The 20,052-nt window shown below is 44.3% G+C and overlaps 2 protein-coding genes across 6 annotated transcripts in view; one reads left to right on the top strand and one right to left on the bottom strand.

The window, feature by feature from the left end:
• The window catches only part of LOC129838899 (plexin-B2-like), a 70,217-nt gene extending 58,700 nt beyond the window's left edge, over positions 1-11,517 (top strand). For all 5 annotated transcript variants that reach the window (XM_055906155.1, XM_055906156.1, XM_055906157.1 and 2 more), the window contains 3 exons: positions 445-581; positions 10,638-10,738; positions 10,857-11,517. In XM_055906155.1, coding sequence (XP_055762130.1) covers positions 445-581; positions 10,638-10,738; positions 10,857-10,882 — 264 coding nt within the window. In that variant the 3' untranslated portion in view covers positions 10,883-11,517. The remainder of the gene's footprint in view (positions 1-444; positions 582-10,637; positions 10,739-10,856) is intronic.
• A 7,561-nt stretch (positions 11,518-19,078) lies between these two features.
• LOC129838346 (basic salivary proline-rich protein 1-like) lies at positions 19,079-20,017 on the bottom strand. The gene has a single exon (XM_055905282.1). The coding sequence runs from the start codon at positions 20,015-20,017 to the stop codon at positions 19,079-19,081; it is 939 nt and encodes a 312-aa protein (XP_055761257.1).
• Between the last annotated feature and the right edge of the window lie 35 nt (positions 20,018-20,052).

Raw genomic sequence — 20,052 nt, 5'->3', positions numbered from 1 at the left:
TCTCTCTGTCCATCTCTCTCTCTCTCTCTTTCTGTCCATCTCTCTCTCTCTCTCTTTCTGTCCATCTCTCTCTCTCTCTTTCTGTCCATCTCTCTCTCTCTTTCTGTCCATCTCTCTCTCTCTTTCTGTCCATCTCTCTCTCTCTTTCTGTCCATCTCTCTCTCTCTCTTTCTGTCCATCTCTCTCTCTTTCTGTCCATCTCTCTCTTTCTGTCCATCTCTCTCTTTCTGTCCATCTCTCTCTTTCTCTCTCTCTCTCTCTCTCTCTTTCTCTTTCTGTCCATCTCTCTCTCTCTCTCTCTCTCTTTTTGTCCATCTCTCTCTCTCTCTTTCTGTCCATCTCTCTCTCTCCCTCTCTTTCTGTCCATCTCTCTCTCTCCCTCTCTTTCTGTCCATCTCTCTTTCTGTCCATCTCTCTCTCTCTCTCTCTCCCCCTCCCTAACAGATAAAGTTTGGTAATGGCGAGTGGGTGGTGGGCTCAGTGAACTATGGGAGGAAGTATGAGGTTCCTTTGGCTATCATCATCCCAGCTATCATCGTCCCTATGCTACTCTTCCTAGCTGTGTCCGTCTACTGCTACAGGTACACAACTACACTTCCCATCAAGCACCACTCATGTAGTTGTGATGGGGGAGTTGTTTTTAGCTCACCCGGTGAAATGGGTGTCTGGACTTTACACTCTAGGACCAATGAAATAATCTCAAAAGACGCCAGCGACCTTGAAAGGTTTATTTGACAAGCTGGGGACAGTCAATCTTCATGTGGGGGGATTTACACGGTAGTCAACCACATACTCTACCTTGGGCCAGAGGCAGATAGCAGGAAGTTGGTGGTGCCATCTACCTGTAGACCACTTGTTCTCAACCTTGCACATACAGTTCCATGGGCAGGTCATCTAGGGCAACATAAGACCTATCTTAGGCTAGGCTCCCGTTTCTTTTGGCCCTCCATGTATACTGATGTACAAACAAACTACAAAACATGCCCCACGTGCCAGAAAACCAGTGCTGTCCGTAGGTCTGACCGGGCTCCTCTATGTTCACTGCCAGTTATCTCTACCCCATTCAAGAGAATTGCAAAGGACATTGTTGGACCCTTGGAGAAGAGTAGCGCAGGTTACAAGTATATATTGGTGATCTGTGACCATGCCACCCGGTTCCCAGAAGCCTTTCCACTCCGTTCCATAACTACTCCAAAAATAATCAGTGCTCTTGTTCAGCTCTTCTCTCGTGTAGGAATCCCGACGGACCAAGAGACAAACTTCACCTCGCGACTGATGGTTCAACTCCACCGACAGCTGGGCATTACCCTTGCTGCTTTTTGCTTACAGGGAGGTGCCTCAGGCATCGACAGGTTTCTCTCCATTCGAACTCCTCTATGGATGGCCAGTGCAGGGACCACTGGACCTGCTGAAGAAGTGCTGGGAAGGTTCCCTGGTAGCTACCTCAGGACAGGGGATTGTCCAGTATGTCCTCCAGATGCGAGACAGGCTGGAGGGGTACCGAGAGGAAGCTAGGGCAAACCTTCAGCAGGCCCAGAAGAGAGGGTATGACCAGCACGCTCGCCACAGAGTTTGAGCCAGGACAGAAAGTCCTGCTCCTTCCTCCCTCGTCTACCAGCAAGCTCCTTGCGCAGTGGCAAGGGCAGTACCTAATCGGGAGGAAGATGGGCCCGGTGACCTACGAGGTGCTGCACCCGGACAAGGGTAAGGAGAAGCAAACCTACCATGTGAACCTCCTCAAGGCCTGGGAGGAGAAAGAGGAACTCTCCAAGGGAAAGTCCTTTCTGGTCCGCAGAATAGAAGAAGAGGATGAGTCGAATGGGGTCACAGAGGCATGGAAAGGACGAGCAGAGGTCATACTGGCTCACCTAGAAGAAAATGAGCAAGATGAGCTGAAGCAGCTGTTTGGCAAGTATCCGGACCTCTTCAGTCAGAGGCCAGGAAGAACCGAAGTCCTAGAACACGTCATTCGTTTGAAGCCTGGCCAGAACCCTGTCCGCCAGCATCCTTACCGTGTGCCTGAGAGGCTGGTGGTAGCCCTCAAGGAAGAGGTCCACACCATGATAGAAATGGATGTTGTCGAGCCATCCTTCAAGTGAATGGAGCAGCCCTATTGTCATTGTACCAAAGAAGGATGGCTCTTTGCGCGTCTGCATGAACTTCTGTAAGGTGAATGCCATCTCCCAGTTTGATGCCTACCCCATGCCCCGCATTGACGACTTGCTGGAGAGAATAGGTAGAGCTCATTACATCACCACATTGGATCTCTGCAAAGGGTACTGGCAGGTGCCCCTGGACGAACAATCCAAGGCCTACACTGCGTTCCGGACACCGATGGGCCTGTTCCAGTTCAAGGTCATGCCGGTTGGCCTTCATGGGGCCCCTGCAACTTTCCAGAGGATGATGGACAAGGTCCTCCAGGACTGTGACGATTACTGTGCTGCTTACTTGGACGACACGGTGATCTACAGCCACTCCTGGGAGGAGCACATACAGCATCTTAGCAGAGTCCTGGGGCAGATCCATGATGCAGACCTCACGCTTAACCTCTCTTGGGCACGTGAGACGGTAGCGTCCCACCTCTTCAACAGCCAGTGAAACTGCTGGGCGCCAAATTCAGATACAGAAATACTCATTATAAAAATTCAGAAAACAAAACATATTTTACATAGCTTTAAAGATTAACTGCTTGTGAATCCAACCACGGTGTCAGATTTAAAAAATGCTTTACTGTGAAAGCATACCTCAGGTTGTTTTTAGCCTAAATAATCGATAAAAGTTCAACCGGACAATAACGTTGTCAATTTAAAAGGTAAACAAGAAACGCACTGTCTCGGTCTTGCGCAGGACAAAGCTCTGTGGCACGGCAGGGTCCACTCATTCAGACTGCTCTTACTTCTTCATTTTTCAGAATACAAGCCTGAAACAATTTCTGAATACTGTTGACATCTAGTGGAAGGCATAGAAACTGCATTTTGAGTCCTAAGTCAATGGATACTGTATTGGCATTGAATAGAAAACTACAAAACCAACAAAATAAATACTTCCTGAATGGATTTTTCTCAGGTTTTTGCCTGACAAATTAGTTCTGTTATACTCACAGACACTATTTTAACAGTTCTGGAAACTTTAGAGTGTTTTCTATCCAAATCTACCAGTTATATGCATATAATATATTCTGGGCCCGAGATGCAGGCAGTTTAATTTGGGCATGCATTTCATCCAAAATTCCGAATGCTGCCCCCTACCCTAGAGAAGTTAACCTCCTGAAGTGTGAGTGGGCGAAACAGGAGACAAAGTACCTGGGTTACCAGCTGGGTATGGGTGAAGTTCGGCCTCGGGTGGACAAAGTGGAGTCCATCAAGAACAGCCCTCAACCCAGAACCAAGACACAGGTGAAGTCCTTCCTAGGTCTGGCAGGGTTGGACCGGAGATTCATCCCGCAGTTTTCAACCATCGCTGTCCCTCTGACCAACCTCACTTCAAAGGTGGCCAGCAACCCTGTGAAGTGGACTGAGGAGTGTGAGGAAGCCTTCATGATGCTGAAAAAACGACTGTGCTCATTCCCTGTTCTCCAGACCCCTGATTTTCAGAAGAGGTTTCTCGTGCAGGTGGACGCTTCGGCTGTGGGAATTGGAGCTGTACTGGCCCAAGGAGAGCCAGGGGAAGAGCTTCCTGTGCAGTACCTGAGCCAGAAGCTGTTGCCCAGGGAAAAGGTATTCGAGAAGAAGTGCCTGGCTATAAAGTGGGCCCTAGATAGCCTCTGTTACTACCTTCTTGGGAGGGAATTTGACCTGCACACGGACCACAGAGCACTGACCTGGATCCAGACCATGAAGGACCGGAATTCTCGTGTGACCAGGTGGTATCTGGAGCTCCAGCCCTTCAGGTTCTGTGTCCGTCACAAGGCAGGAAAAGAAAACGTCAAGGCGGACTACCTATCAAGGCTCCCGAACCTAGTCGCTTCAGGAGAGGAGGAAGGTAATGTGACGTAGAAGTCCATCACTGGCCGCGGGCAGCATTTGGTACTTTAACGCACACACACATTCATCACTCCTCCCTGCTCCGTTATCAGATAAGTTAACAATGTGGGTTGACACACAAGTTAACTTCTCTATCTTGGTACATACATTTCACACTTACGTCAGTAACCGGTTATGGTATAAAGAAATAAACAAGTGTTCATATTTAATATAGGCAATATTTATTATACTTATCGATGTTATGGATGAGTGCTTTGTTTGTTTGTTTGTTTGTTCTGTTCCTTTCTCTCTCCATCTCTGTATTTTCCAGGTATGCTGGGTAAGGACCCAAGCTAAGGGAATTGGGCTGACTTTGTAGTGCCTGACCCGAATGGCTCGTTAATGTAAATGTACATATTGAAAGACACTATGTCAGGAGTGATGTAATTTTGTAAATGTTATATTGGGATATTGTTTCATAAAAAACGTGTTGCAATGTATATACTTTAGTATGTTTATTTGAATGGAAAATGTAGGGTTGAATAGTTAATTGCTTAATTAATTAATGTTAATTGTTCTGAGGGGAGGGGCTACCCCTACAAAAGGAGCCTCTCTTTCAGTTCATGGAGAGGAATTTTGGATTGAGCTGTGGATGGGGCAGCATTGTTTTTAGCTGGCACATACGGTATATGTTTGATGGCAGTACTGTTGTTTTTGTTCCGGAATCACTATGTAAACACCCTTGCACAGAAGAACTTTTGCAGCTCCGCCATCTTTTTATTTTGATAGAGGTTAGGTTTTCCAGTTTAGCCTTCTGGCCTGCTCTGTGACAAATGTCACTCCTGTTCCTATGTGTTAGTAGTCTAATGGACTGCTCCTGTGTGTTAGTAGTCTAATGGACTGTCCCTGTGTGTTAGTAGTCTAATGGACTGTCCCTGTGTGTTAGTAGTCTAATGGACTGTTCCTGTGTGTTAGTAGTCTAATGGACTGTTCCTGTGTGTTAGTAGTCTAATGGACTGTTCCTGTGTGTTAGTAGTCTAATGGACTGTTCCTATGTGTTAGTAGTCTAATGGACTGTTCCTGTGTGTTAGTAGTCTAATGGACTGTTCCTGTGTGTTAGTAGTCTAATGGACTGTTCCTGTGTGTTAGTAGTCTAATGGACTGTTCCTGTGTGTTAGTAGTCTAATGGACTGTTCCTGTGTGTTAGTAGTCTAATGGACTGTTCCTGTGTGTTAGTAGTCTAATGGACTGTTCCTGTGTGTTAGTAGTCTAATGGACTGTTCCTGTGTGTTAGTAGTCTACTGGACTGCTCCTGTGTGTTAGTAGTCTAATGGACTGCTCCTGTGTGTTAGTAGTCTAATGGACTGCTCCTGTGTGTTAGTAGTCTAATGGACTGCTCCTGTGTGTTAGTAGTCTAATGGACTGCTCCTGTGTGTTAGTAGTCTAATGGACTGCTCCTGTGTGTTAGTAGTCTAATGGACTGTTCCTGTGTGTTAGTAGTCTAATGGACTGTTCCTGTGTGTTAGTAGTCTAATGGACTGTTCCTGTGTGTTAGTAGTCTAATGGACTGTTCCTGTGTGTTAGTAGTCTAATGGACTGTTCCTGTGTGTTAGTAGTCTAATGGACTGTTCCTGTGTGTTAGTAGTCTAATGGACTGTTCCTATGTGTTAGTAGTCTAATGGACTGTTCCTGTGTGTTAGTAGTCTAATGGACTGTTCCTATGGGTTAGTAGTCTAATGGACTGTTCCTATGGGTTAATGTCTGTAGTCTAATGGACTGTTCCTATGGGTTAGTAGTCTAATGGACTGTTCCTATGGGTTAATGTCTGTAGTCTAATGGACAGTTCCTGTGTGTTAGTAGTCTAATGGACTGTTCCTGTGTGTTAGTAGTCTAATGGACTGTTCCTATGTGTTAGTAGTCTAATGGAATGGACTGTTCCTGTGTGTTAGTAGTCTAATGGACTGTTCCTGTGTGTTAGTAGTCTAATGGACTGTTCCTATGTGTTAATAGTCTAATGGACTGTTCCTATGTGTTAGTAGTCTAATGGACTGTTCCTATGGGTTAGTAGTCTAATGGACTGTTCCTATGGGTTAATGTCTGTAGTCTAATGGACAGTTCCTGTGTGTTAGTAGTCTAATGGACTGCTCCTGTGTGTTAGTAGTCTAATGGACTGTTCCTATGTGTTAATGTCTGTAGTCTAATGGACTGTTCCTATGGGTTAGTAGTCTAATGGACTGTTCCTATGGGTTAATGTCTGTAGTCTAATGGACAGTTCCTGTGTGTTAGTAGTCTAATGGACTGTTCCTGTGTGTTAGTAGTCTAATGGACTGTTCCTATGTGTTAGTAGTCTAATGGACTGTTCCTGTGTGTTAGTAGTCTAATGGACTGTTCCTATGTGTTAGTAGTCTAATGGACTGTTCCTATGGGTTAATGTCTGTAGTCTAATGGACAGTTCCTATGTGTTAGTAGTCTAATGGACTGTTCCTATGGGTTAATGTCTGTAGTCTAATGGACTGTTCCTGTGTGTTAGTAGTCTAATGGACTGTTCCTGTGTGTTAGTAGTCTAATGGACTGTTCCTATGGGTTAATGTCTGTAGTCTAATGGACTGTTCCTGTGTGTTAGTAGTCTAATGGACTGTTCCTATGGGTTAATGTCTGTAGTCTAATGGACAGTTCCTGTGTGTTAGTAGTCTAATGGACTGTTCCTGTGTGTTAGTAGTCTAATGGACTGTTCCTATGTGTTAGTAGTCTAATGGACTGTTCCTGTGTGTTAGTAGTCTAATGGACTGTTCCTGTGTGTTAGTAGTCTAATGGACTGTTCCTGTGTGTTAGTAGTCTAATGGACTGTTCATGTGTGTTAGTAGTCTAATGGACTGTTCCTGTGGGTTAGTAGTCTAATGGACTGTTCCTGTGGGTTAGTAGTCTAATGGACTGTTCCTGTGGGTTAGTAGTCTAATGGACTGTTCCTGTGGGTTAGTAGTCTAATGGACTGTTCCTGTGGGTTAGTAGTCTAATGGACTGTTCCTGTGTGTTAGTAGTCTAATGGACTGTTCCTATGTGTTAGTAGTCTAATGGACTGTTCCTATGTGTTAGTAGTCTAATGGACTGTTCCTATGTGTTAGTAGTCTAATGGACAGTTCCTGTGTGTTAGTAGTCTAATGGACAGTTCCTGTGTGTTAGTAGTCTAATGGACTGTTCCTGTGTGTTAGTAGTCTAATGGACTGTTCCTATGTGTTAATGTCTGTAGTCTAATGGACTGTTCCTGTGGGTTAGTAGTCTAATGGACTGTTCCTATGTGTTAGTAGTCTAATGGACTGTTCCTGTGTGTTAGTAGTCTAATGGACTGTTCTTATGTGTTAGTAGTCTAATGGACTGTTCCTATGTGTTAGTAGTCTAATGGACTGTTCCTGTGTGTTAGTAGTCTAATGGACTGTTCCTATGTGTTAATGTCTGTAGTCTAATGGACAGTTCCTGTGTGTTAGTAGTCTAATGGACTGTTCTTATGTGTTAGTAGTCTAATGGACTGTTCCTATGTGTTAGTAGTCTAATGGACTGTTCCTATGTGTTAGTAGTCTAATGGACTGTTCCTATGTGTTAGTAGTCTAATGGACTGTTCCTGTGTGTTAGTAGTCTAATGGACTGTTCCTGTGTGTTAGTAGTCTAATGGACTGTTCCTGTGTGTTAGTAGTCTTTTTATTTTATTTATTTATTTTACCTTTATTTAACTAGGCAAGTCAGTTAATAACAAATTCTTATTTTCAATGATGGCCTAGGAACAGTGGGTTAACTGCCTTGTTCAGTGGTAGAATGACAGATTTGTACCTTGTCAACTCGGGGATTTGAACTTGCAGCCTTCGGTTACTAGTCCAACGCTCTAACCACTAGGGTACCCTGCCACCCCACTCTAATGGACTGTTCCTGTGTGTTAGTAGTCTAATGGACTGTTCCTGTGTGTTAGTAGTCTAATGGACTGTTCCTGTGTGTCTGTAGTCTAATGAACTGTTCCTGTGTGTTAGTAGTCTAATGGACTGTCCCTGTGTGTTAGTAGTCTAATGGACTGTTCCTGTGTGTTAGTAGTCTAATGGACTGTTCCTGTGTGTTAGTAGTCTAATGGACTGTTCCTGTGTGTTAGTAGTCTAATGGACTGTTCCTATGTGTTAGTAGTCTAATGGACTGTTCCTATGTGTTAGTAGTCTAATGGACTGTTCCTATGGGTTAGTAGTCTAATGGACTGTTCCTATGGGTTAATGTCTGTAGTCTAATGGACAGTTCCTGTGTGTTAGTAGTCTAATGGACTGTTCCTATGTGTTAGTAGTCTAATGGACTGTTCCTATGTGTTAGTAGTCTAATGGACTGTTCCTATGTGTTAGTAGTCTAATGGACTGTTCCTGTGTGTTAGTAGTCTAATGGACTGTTCCTGTGTGTTAGTAGTCTAATGGACTGTTCCTATGTGTTAATAGTCTAATGGACTGTTCCTATGTGTTAGTAGTCTAATGGACTGTTCCTATGGGTTAGTAGTCTAATGGACTGTTCCTATGGGTTAATGTCTGTAGTCTAATGGACAGTTCCTGTGTGTTAGTAGTCTAATGGACTGCTCCTGTGTGTTAGTAGTCTAATGGACTGTTCCTATGTGTTAATGTCTGTAGTCTAATGGACTGTTCCTATGGGTTAGTAGTCTAATGGACTGTTCCTATGGGTTAATGTCTGTAGTCTAATGGACAGTTCCTGTGTGTTAGTAGTCTAATGGACTGTTCCTGTGTGTTAGTAGTCTAATGGACTGTTCCTATGTGTTAGTAGTCTAATGGACTGTTCCTGTGTGTTAGTAGTCTAATGGACTGTTCCTGTGTGTTAGTAGTCTAATGGACTGTTCCTGTGTGTTAGTAGTCTAATGGACTGTTCCTGTGTGTTAGTAGTCTAATGGACTGTTCATGTGTGTTAGTAGTCTAATGGACTGTTCCTGTGTGTTAGTAGTCTAATGGACTGTTCCTATGTGTTAGTAGTCTAATGGACTGTTCCTATGGGTTAATGTCTGTAGTCTAATGGACAGTTCCTATGTGTTAGTAGTCTAATGGACTGTTCCTATGGGTTAATGTCTGTAGTCTAATGGACTGTTCCTGTGTGTTAGTAGTCTAATGGACTGTTCCTGTGTGTTAGTAGTCTAATGGACTGTTCCTATGGGTTAATGTCTGTAGTCTAATGGACTGTTCCTGTGTGTTAGTAGTCTAATGGACTGTTCCTATGGGTTAATGTCTGTAGTCTAATGGACAGTTCCTGTGTGTTAGTAGTCTAATGGACTGTTCCTGTGTGTTAGTAGTCTAATGGACTGTTCCTATGTGTTAGTAGTCTAATGGACTGTTCCTGTGTGTTAGTAGTCTAATGGACTGTTCCTGTGTGTTAGTAGTCTAATGGACTGTTCCTGTGTGTTAGTAGTCTAATGGACTGTTCATGTGTGTTAGTAGTCTAATGGACTGTTCCTGTGGGTTAGTAGTCTAATGGACTGTTCCTGTGGGTTAGTAGTCTAATGGACTGTTCCTGTGGGTTAGTAGTCTAATGGACTGTTCCTGTGGGTTAGTAGTCTAATGGACTGTTCCTGTGGGTTAGTAGTCTAATGGACTGTTCCTGTGTGTTAGTAGTCTAATGGACTGTTCCTATGTGTTAGTAGTCTAATGGACTGTTCCTATGTGTTAGTAGTCTAATGGACTGTTCCTATGTGTTAGTAGTCTAATGGACAGTTCCTGTGTGTTAGTAGTCTAATGGACAGTTCCTGTGTGTTAGTAGTCTAATGGACTGTTCCTGTGTGTTAGTAGTCTAATGGACTGTTCCTATGTGTTAATGTCTGTAGTCTAATGGACTGTTCCTGTGGGTTAGTAGTCTAATGGACTGTTCCTATGTGTTAGTAGTCTAATGGACTGTTCCTGTGTGTTAGTAGTCTAATGGACTGTTCTTATGTGTTAGTAGTCTAATGGACTGTTCCTATGTGTTAGTAGTCTAATGGACTGTTCCTGTGTGTTAGTAGTCTAATGGACTGTTCCTATGTGTTAATGTCTGTAGTCTAATGGACAGTTCCTGTGTGTTAGTAGTCTAATGGACTGTTCTTATGTGTTAGTAGTCTAATGGACTGTTCCTATGTGTTAGTAGTCTAATGGACTGTTCCTATGTGTTAGTAGTCTAATGGACTGTTCCTATGTGTTAGTAGTCTAATGGACTGTTCCTGTGTGTTAGTAGTCTAATGGACTGTTCCTGTGTGTTAGTAGTCTAATGGACTGTTCCTGTGTGTTAGTAGTCTTTTTATTTTATTTATTTATTTTACCTTTATTTAACTAGGCAAGTCAGTTAATAACAAATTCTTATTTTCAATGATGGCCTAGGAACAGTGGGTTAACTGCCTTGTTCAGTGGTAGAATGACAGATTTGTACCTTGTCAACTCGGGGATTTGAACTTGCAGCCTTCGGTTACTAGTCCAACGCTCTAACCACTAGGGTACCCTGCCACCCCACTCTAATGGACTGTTCCTGTGTGTTAGTAGTCTAATGGACTGTTCCTGTGTGTTAGTAGTCTAATGGACTGTTCCTGTGTGTCTGTAGTCTAATGGACTGTTCCTGTGTGTTAGTAGTCTAATGGACTGTCCCTGTGTGTTAGTAGTCTAATGGACTGTTCCTACATGTTGATGACAGGAGGAAGCGCAAGCGGGCAGAGAGAGAGTATGAGAAAGTAAAAATCAAGTTGGAGAATCTGCAGGAGAGCGTGGGAGACCGCTGGAAGGTGGAACTCACAGGTATGTTCAGGTATAGGTAGTTCACACATACACCACATACACTACTATAACATTACACACACACTGGTAATGTGGAATGTTCCTATGTGTTAATGACTGATGGTGTGCTTGCTGACAGTGTGTGAGCCTACATGTCAGCCCTGACGAAGGAAGCGAACATGCCGTCTTCGTTCTCCAGAAGGGTCTCTGGTTTGTCGATCTCCAAGATGTTCCCTCGCTTCATCACGATCACCAGGTCAGCTTCCAGGATGGTGTGGACACGATGCTGCATGAAGAACACACACACAGACGCACGCACACAGACATTACATTTGACTGAGTGTTGAATTACACAAACAAAGAGGAAGGGATTGTCACGTTCCTGACCTGTTTTCTGTTAGTTTTTGTATGTGTTAGTTGGTCAGGACGTGAGTTTGGGTGGGCAGTCTATGTTTTCTGTTTTTATGTTGGTTTAAAGGGTGACCTGATATGGCTCTCAATTAGAGGCAGGTGGTTTTCATTTCCTCTGATTGAGAGTCATATTAAGGTAGGTGTTTTCACACTGTTTGTTGTGGGTGGTTGTCTTCTGTGTCTGTGTATGTTGCGCCACACAGGACTGTTTCGGTATGTTTGTTTGTTCGGTTTTTGTGTTGTCTGTTTTCCCTGTTCGTGCGTTCTTCGTGTTACATGTAAGTTCTTACGTTCAGGTCAGTCTACGTTCTTTTGTTATTTTGTAATCCTTCCAAGTGTTTGTTTTCGTGTTTCGTCGTTTGCTTTAATAAATCATTATGTATTCACAACCCGCTGCATTTTGGTCGAATCACTACTCATCCTTTTCGGATGAAGAGGAGGAGGAATTCCGTTACAGGGATGCAATGCAGCTTTGATTTGTAATGTAGCCAGACAGACAGAGAAACTGTGCTGAGAAAAAATAACAGATACCTGAAACTAATTTAATATTGTCTTATCTCACAACCCCAAGAGTCATCCTCCAAGAGCCAACTGCTAAAATTAGATGTAGTAGCCCTCTTTAACCCCCAGACAGATTAGATGTAGTATCCCTCTTTAACCCCAGACAGATTAGATGTAGTATCTTTCTTTAACCCCCTGACAGATTAAATGTAGTTTCTCTCTTTAACCCCCAGACAGATTAAATGTAGTTTCTCTCTTTAACCCCCAGACAGATTCGATGGTATCCCTCTTTAACCCCCAGACAGATTAAATGTAGTATCTCTCTTTAACCCCAGACAGATTAGATGGTATCCCTCTTTAACCCCCAGACAGATTAAATGTAGTATCTCTCTTTAACCCCAGACAGATTAGATGTAGTATCCCTCTTTAACCCCCAGACAGATTAGATGTAGTAACCGTCTTTAACCCCCAGACAGATTAGATGTAGTATCTTTCTTTAACCCCCTGACAGATTAAATGTAGTTTCTCTCTTTAACCCCCAGACAGATTCGATGGTATCCCTCTTTAACCCCCAGACAGATTAGATGTAGTATCTCTCTTTAACCCCAGACAGATTAGATGTAGTATCCCTCTCCTTAACCCCAGACAGATTACATGTAGTATCCCTCTTTAACCCCCAGACAGATTACATGTAGTATCCCTCTTTAACCCTGATGAGGAAATTTGTTTCCTATATGTTCATTAAACAATTTAATTATACAAAGCAAACACTCTGTCTGTTTCTAAGAATTTGTAAGATCCTTATTTGCATAAAATAGACATAGACCCGTGTCCAAATTAATCAATAGCGTTTATTCTTGAGAGATCTCTGACGTGCATATACAAAACCGTTCTTTTTATCCCTTCTATTTGTAACGCACATACATACACACTAATCTGGATTATCTCCTGAAGCCTTTTACCACAGTTTATTACCACTTAGCTGACAGTTCCAGTCCCCCCCCCCCCCCCCCCCCCCCCCAGATACGGAAAACCTGTAGGGGCTTAAGCTGTCTTCCCTTATCTCCACAGAGTTATAGCTTAGTCGGTTCAAACATAGGTTAATGATCCATTTAGTTTTCTTTAGGCACACACACAGACATTCCTTTCTACCCCCCTACATGCTACCTAACAAATAATCCTAATGGTTAAGTTTCTGGGTAGAATTATTTAATCATTTATATTAAACCTTTATAAAATATCCTAACAATCCACCCTTAATGACTAAATAAGGGTCATTATATCAAACACTATATGTAAACATTAATTTTATACAAGAATATACCAAAACAATATATGTATTTAACATTTGATTTATCCATTATACTCAAAATCAACCACACAAAAAAAACATATGTATTTACATTGACTGTTCCAGGCCTACATCAGAATCATAACTCTTTTTGTCAGAATTTTCGTTATAATCTTCATTAAAACAAACAGTCTAAACATAAAAACAAGAAGAGACCTAAACATTTAAAAATGGTTTCATACCACATAGGCTCTGCGTATGTGAAGGAGCCGGATCCATCCTCTGTCTGGGAACATGTATTCATCATTCCACTGGTCAGAACTTGGGACCAGTCTGTATTTCACCATCTGTTGTGTCATCGATTTCTCCAGAATCTTAGAAATGAGACCTTTCACGCACGAATAAAACAGCATTCACACAGAACCAAAACACTCATACAGGTGAAAGTGGCACACAACACAGTGATTATGACAATTTTCCATGTCCCAAACATACTGTCAAATCAATTTGTAAGAGCATTATCTACCGCAGAGTTCTCTGCCAGGGCCTTGGTCACTGATCCGTCTAGAGTTGTGTTATCGGGGATGAAAACCTCATACACCTCCCCAACCCTTTACAATCAGTAACATATCCAAGGCTATTCTATTCTGACATCCCATCCACCTAGTTGCAGCTGTTATCACCAGAAGATGCTTGATCCCAATCCTGCTAGTATCTGATTTCTAGCTTTGAACTCGTCCATAACGTCATTCCCCCCCACAACCACCAGATGTCAGCCCTTGGCCTCCTTATCTTACTGAAATCCCCAGAGCACAACCAGCCTGCCAGATCTCTCATGGTCTCATCTGCTGTAATATTCTCCGTGCTGTTGCAAGTATTCACTTCCCCTACATCTTTCCCATTCCTGTTGTATCGGGCCAAACAGTAATAGTTTCCTTCAGTCACTGTGAAGGGAGGGAGCCTAGATTTAAGGGGTTCATGTGGATACAAATAGTGCAGATCAGTACAACTGTCATAATCTGGCATTCCTGCTTTCATAAACAGCTGTACCATACAGGCCATTACCCTAGGTGAATTAATTACATTGAGTGGAAAAGGTATGGTAGTCAACTTAGGTTAAGCTGTGGCACAGGCATAACATTCTTCTTTAGCTACTGATCTGGCCGTATATTGAATCCATTCTAACCATAGATTAGAATCCCCAAACCCAGTCTCCAACTCAATCACTTCCTTAAGGTCTTTTGTCTGGACTATTCGTACCTGCCCTTGTCCCTGATTGACTATATAAGGAATATTAGTTTTGTTAGGGAGACTGATTGGATTCTGACTTGCCCTGGCATCCACACCGACTCTTACCTCTGCTACCTCGAATTGCACCATAGTATTGGTCAAAACCTGGTCAAAGCCAATATACCACAACCCAAGATCCTCAGTGTTTACATTCTTGATGTTAAGTCGTACCTTTATATAATACTTCCCCTGCTCCGGATGGCATTCAAAAACCCTCACCTTTACCATACTCCATCTGTTCCCGTATTGGGTATGTGAGTTTACGTAGCCACCCCTCTCAGTGTGTGCTATGACCTGATTCCACGCATTACATGGAGATCTACACAAATACCTTCCCAAAAGGCCCATAGTTCTGGACTGCCAAGGAGTGAAGGACCCCAGTTGGTCTACATAGAACTCAACTGAGATATCCTCCCCTAACTCTACTCTCATGCTTAGCATACTACTCAGTTTCAGTGACCGTTTGAAATGCTTTGGTAATATTAAATTCTCATTGTCTACACTATAAGTCAGATTACCATCTTTAGCCTCCTCGGATGGGTCTTGGTGTATTAAGGAATATTGCTCCCACAACAAGACACAACAAGACAGCTCAGACCAATCAGCACTCCTGTAAAGCCCCACCCTCTCCCAGAGAACATATCATCAGCCAGAGGCCAAGCCATACTTTCACTTCTATGAAGCTCACAGCGGGGAAATGTCGGGTATTAGGGAATCTTAGGGAATCTTTAACCCCCAGACAGATTAGATGTAGCATCCCTCTTTAAACCCCAGACAAAGAGTTAACTTCTACTTGGTCACAATCCCGGATCCGGGAGCACCCTCATCAGTAAAAAAGCTGACTAGCATAGCCTAGCATAGCGCCACAAGTAAATACTAGCATCTAAATATCATGAAATCACAAGTCCAAGACACCAGATGAAAGATACACATCTTGTGAATCCAGCCATCATTTCTGATTTTTAAAATGTTTTACAGGGAAGACACAATATGTATTTCTATTAGCTAACCACGATAGCAAAAGAGCCAACTTTTTTTCCCCACCATTTTTTTTACTGCACAGGTAGCTATCACAAATTCGACCAAATAAAGACATAAATAGTCACTAACCAAGAAACAACTTCATCAGATGACAGTCTGATAACATATTTATTGTATAGCATATGTATTGTTCGAAAAATGTGCATATTTCAGGTATAAATCATAGTTTTACATTGCAGCCACCATCACAACTCTCACCAAAGCAACTAGAATAACTACAGAGAGCAATGTGAATTACCTAAATACTCATCATAAAACATTTATGAAAAATACACAGTGTACAGCAAATGAAAGACAAAGATCTTGTGAATCCAGCCAATATTTCAGATTTTTTAAGTGTTTTACAGCGAAAACACAATATAGCATTATATTAGCTTACTACAATAGCCAACCACACAACAGCATTGATTCAAGCCAACAGTAGCGATAACGAATAAACCAGCAAAATATATTAATTTTCACTAACCTTCTCAAACTTCTTCAGATGACAGTCCTATAACATCAAATTACACAATACATATATGGTTTGTTCGAAAAAATGTGCATCATTTAGTGGCACAAATCGTGGTTATACAATATGAATAGTAGCCAAACAACAAACAAAATGTCGGGAGAAATCTTGGGAGAGGCACCTAATCTAATCAATAACTAATCAAAACTTGACTAAAAAATACAGGTTGGACAGCAAATGAAAGATACATTAGTTCTTAATGCAACCGCTGTGTTAGATTTTTAAAATTAACGTTACTACGACATACAGGGTGCGTTAAAGCGAGACCGCACCGAAATTAATGGCGGAATAATAGTTTCACATTTTTCAACAGAACAACGAATTAACATCATAAATAGTTCTTACTATTTGATGAGCTTCCATCAGAATCTTGTGCAAGTTGTCCTTTGTCCAGAATCACCGTTGCTCGGTTGTAGATTGTCGTCTTCAACTTAGGAATTAGCAGCAAACATTAGCCATGTGGCAAAGACGTGTCCAACTCACCATAACGCAGAACAAATAAAATTCAGAAAATCGCAATATACTGATATAAACTGATATAACTCGGTTTAAAATAACTACATTGTGATGTTTTTAACACCTATATCGAATAAAATCACAGCCGGATATATCTAAAGGCTATAACGAGAGCTTTTCAGAATGCCATCCTGAGGTCTGCTTTGCGCCATGACGAACATTGAAAAGAGTGCACCACCCGTTCAAAGAGCCTTTATACTGCCTCAGATATACCTAGCAACTCCATTCCAATTCTCACTGCTTGCTGACATCTAGGGGAAGGCGTATGCAGTGCATGTCGACCCATAGATTACATGCAGATTTATAAACTGACCCTGGAACAGAGCCCCAGATTCTCTCTCGCTCTCTCTCTCTCTCACTCTCTCTTTGTCTCGCTCTCTATTTCTCTGTCTTTCTCTCTCTCTTTCTCTCCATCTCTCCCGCTCTCTCTCTCTTTTTCTCTCTCTCACTCCAAAGACAAACAAATCATCCATAAGTAATGCGATGATGCATAAACATTGTTGTCTGATAGTGTTGTGGTATGAAGGACATGATATGAATCATCTGCTACGGGTAAGTTATGGCAGGTACCACCTACACACACATCTAGAACGATCACATATCAAACTCTAGTTCACCTGAGTTCACCTTTGTCTCGCCCATATCTGTGTGAAATCAGAAAACAGTGATGTGCATTACAGGTTTCCATGGCGATGCTGCATGGCATAGGGGCAGAGGGGGATCTCTGGGATAGAGGAGGGCCTGTGGTGGTGTTCTTCTCTGGTGTTCTCTGGCTCCCACCGTGAGAAAGTTGAGCTGGGGGCCGTAGGGGCGTCTGTGGTGCTCCAGAGCAGGAAGTGAGACCCCAGGACCATTCTACTTCCAGTGTTCCACTCCCCCGTACCGTACAACAAATGTACACCCCACATAATCCTGTCTGTTATAACATGGATGCATGCTATCATGATTTGGAGAGAGCTGGTATCTCTCTTTCTATCTTTATTTTTCATGTTTTTTTCACCAGATCCTTATCCCTTCTCTCCATTTTCTATCTCTCTGAGAGCCCTCTCTCTCTCCCTCTGTTTCTCTCTCTATATCTTTATCCCTCCCTCCCCTCCCCCCTTCCTTCCTTCCTTCCTCCCTTCCTTCCTCACTTCCTCCCTTCCTCCCTCCTCCAGTGTGGCCAGTAGATTATCTCCCAGTCCAGCTCCAACAGCAGACCCAGAGGAACAGAGAGAGTCTGTTTACCTTTCAATGATATGACTGGAGTCACACACACATCTCTCCCCCTGTGGTAACTTCAGCAGTGACATTCAGAAATCATCTCACAGATGTCCTTACATAAACACACAGATGTCCTTGCATAAACACACAGACGCCACATTAACCCGATGTTATCCAAACACAGCTCTATTTAACACTACCCACTACTACTACTATAGTATTTCTGTGGATTCCTATTTATTATAGAGAATAGAAGGTCACCTGGAGGTTAAAGATGTTTCCCAGTTAGTGCAGGCATGCCTGTGTAGTCTATGTGGAGGTGTGGATGTGTGTATATTAGATGACACCGATGAGCAAGGCGTTTGAAACAAATTGTATGCAATGTGCTATAGCTGGCATATGTGGAACTGGCCCTCCTGATGAGGACATGTCGACAACAGTAGCCTGCTGAGGGGAGGACGGTTGGGACAATGGACCATGGCCCTCCTGATGAGGACATGTCGACCACAGCAGCCTGCTGTGGGGAGGACGGCTGGGGCAGTGGACCATGGCCCTCCTGATGAGGACATGTCTACCACAGCAGCCTGCTGAGGGGAGGACGGCTGGGACAGTGGACCATGGCCCTCCTGATGAGGACATGTCTACCACAGCAGCCTGCTGAGGGGAGGACGGCTGGGACAGTGGACCATGGCCCTGCTGATGAGGACATGTCTACCACAGCAGCCTGCTGAGGGGAGGATGGCTGAGACAGTGGACAATGGCCCCCCTGATGAGGACATGTCCACCACAGTAGCCTGCTGAGGGGAGGACGGCTGAGACAGTGGACCATGGCCCTCCTGATGAGGACATGTCTACCACAGTAGCCTGCTGAGGGGAGGACGGCTGAGACAGTGGACCATGGCCCTCCTGATGAGGACATGTCTACCACAGTAGCCTGCTGAGGGGAGGACGGCTGAGACAGTGGACCATGGCCCTCCTGATGAGGACATGTCCACCACAGCAGCCTGCTGAGGGGAAGACGGCTGGGACAGTGGACCATGGCCCTCCTGATGAGGACATGTCTACCACAGCAGCCTGCTGAGGGGAGGACAGCTGAGACAGTGGACCATGGCCCTCCTGATGAGGACATGTCTACCACAGTAGCCTACTGAGGGGAGGATGGCTTATAATAATGATGCCATTCCACTGATTCCACTCCAGTCATTACCACGAGCCCGTTCTCCCCAATTAAGGTGCCACCAACCTGCTGTGATGTCTATGGCATCCAGGCTAGCTCTGTCCTCAGGAAGAGGGCTGCTGTTGTCAAGTGTGGTTTACTGCACTATGAAGAGAGTTACATACTGGACTGTAAAAACAATCACAAGTCATACAGTTACTGCAACCACACACTGATTGTCCCTTTAATTTAGAGTGAGAACTTTTAAAACAAGCTTTTACTGCCACCTACTGGTCAACTCAACTCCTACTGGTCAACTCTAACAGTGACACACACACTCACACACAAACACACACACAAATGGAAAAGAACATGGAGTCAGTGCCAAACTACCAAGCCATAGCATTAATATCCTGAGGGAAGCCAGTTGGGGAACCCTGTTCAGTAATATCCTGAGGGAAGCCAGTTGGGGCTTCCCTCAGGAAGAGGGAAAACACACACGTTCCCCGTTTGGCTTAGTGGACTAGGGACCTTCCCCGGTTGGCTTGGTGGACTAGGGACCTTCCCCGGTTGGCTTGGTGGACTAGGGACCTTCCCCGGTTGGCTTGGTGGACTAGGGACCTTCCCCGGTTGGCTTGGTGGACTAGGGACCTTCCCCGGTTGGCTTGGTGGACTAGGGACTTTCCCCGTTTGGCTTAGTGGACTAGGGACCTTCCCCGGTTGGCTTGGTGGACTAGGGACCTTCCCCGGTTGGCTTGGTGGACTAGGGACCTTCCCCGGTTGGCTTGGTGGACTAGGGACCTTCCCCGGTTGGCTTGGTGGACTAGGGACCTTCCCCGGTTGGCTTGGTGGACTAGGGACCTTCCCCGTTTGGCTTGGTGGACTAGGGACCTTCCCCGTTTGGCTTGGTGGACTAGGGACTTTCCCCGGTTGGCTTGGTGGACTAGGGACCTTCCCCGGTTGGCTTGGTGGACTAGGGACCTTCCCCGTTTGGCTTGGTGGACTAGGGACCTTCCCCGTTTGGCTTGGTGGACTAGGGACCTTCCCCGGTTGGCTTGGTGGACTAGGGACCTTCCCCGGTTGGCTTGGTGGACTAGGGACCTTCCCCGTTTGGCTTGGTGGACTAGGGACTTTCCCCGGTTGGCTTGGTGGACTAGGGACCTTCCCCGGTTGGCTTGGTGGACTAGGGACCTTCCCCGTTTGGCTTGGTGGACTAGGGACCTTCCCCGTTTGGCTTGGTGGACTAGGGACCTTCCCCGGTTGGCTTGGTGGACTAGGGACCTTCCCCGGTTGGCTTGGTGGACTAGGGACCTTCCCCGGTTGGCTTGGTGGACTAGGGACCTTCCCCGGTTGGCTTGGTGAGCAAACAGACTGAGTCATCTTATGGACACACACATGCACGCACGCTCGCACAC

The sequence above is a fragment of the Salvelinus fontinalis genome, chromosome 39 (genome assembly GCF_029448725.1).
Source record: "Salvelinus fontinalis isolate EN_2023a chromosome 39, ASM2944872v1, whole genome shotgun sequence".
In the NCBI taxonomy this organism is placed as follows: domain Eukaryota; kingdom Metazoa; phylum Chordata; class Actinopteri; order Salmoniformes; family Salmonidae; genus Salvelinus; species Salvelinus fontinalis.
This window is presented reverse-complemented; position numbering and strand designations above follow the sequence as displayed.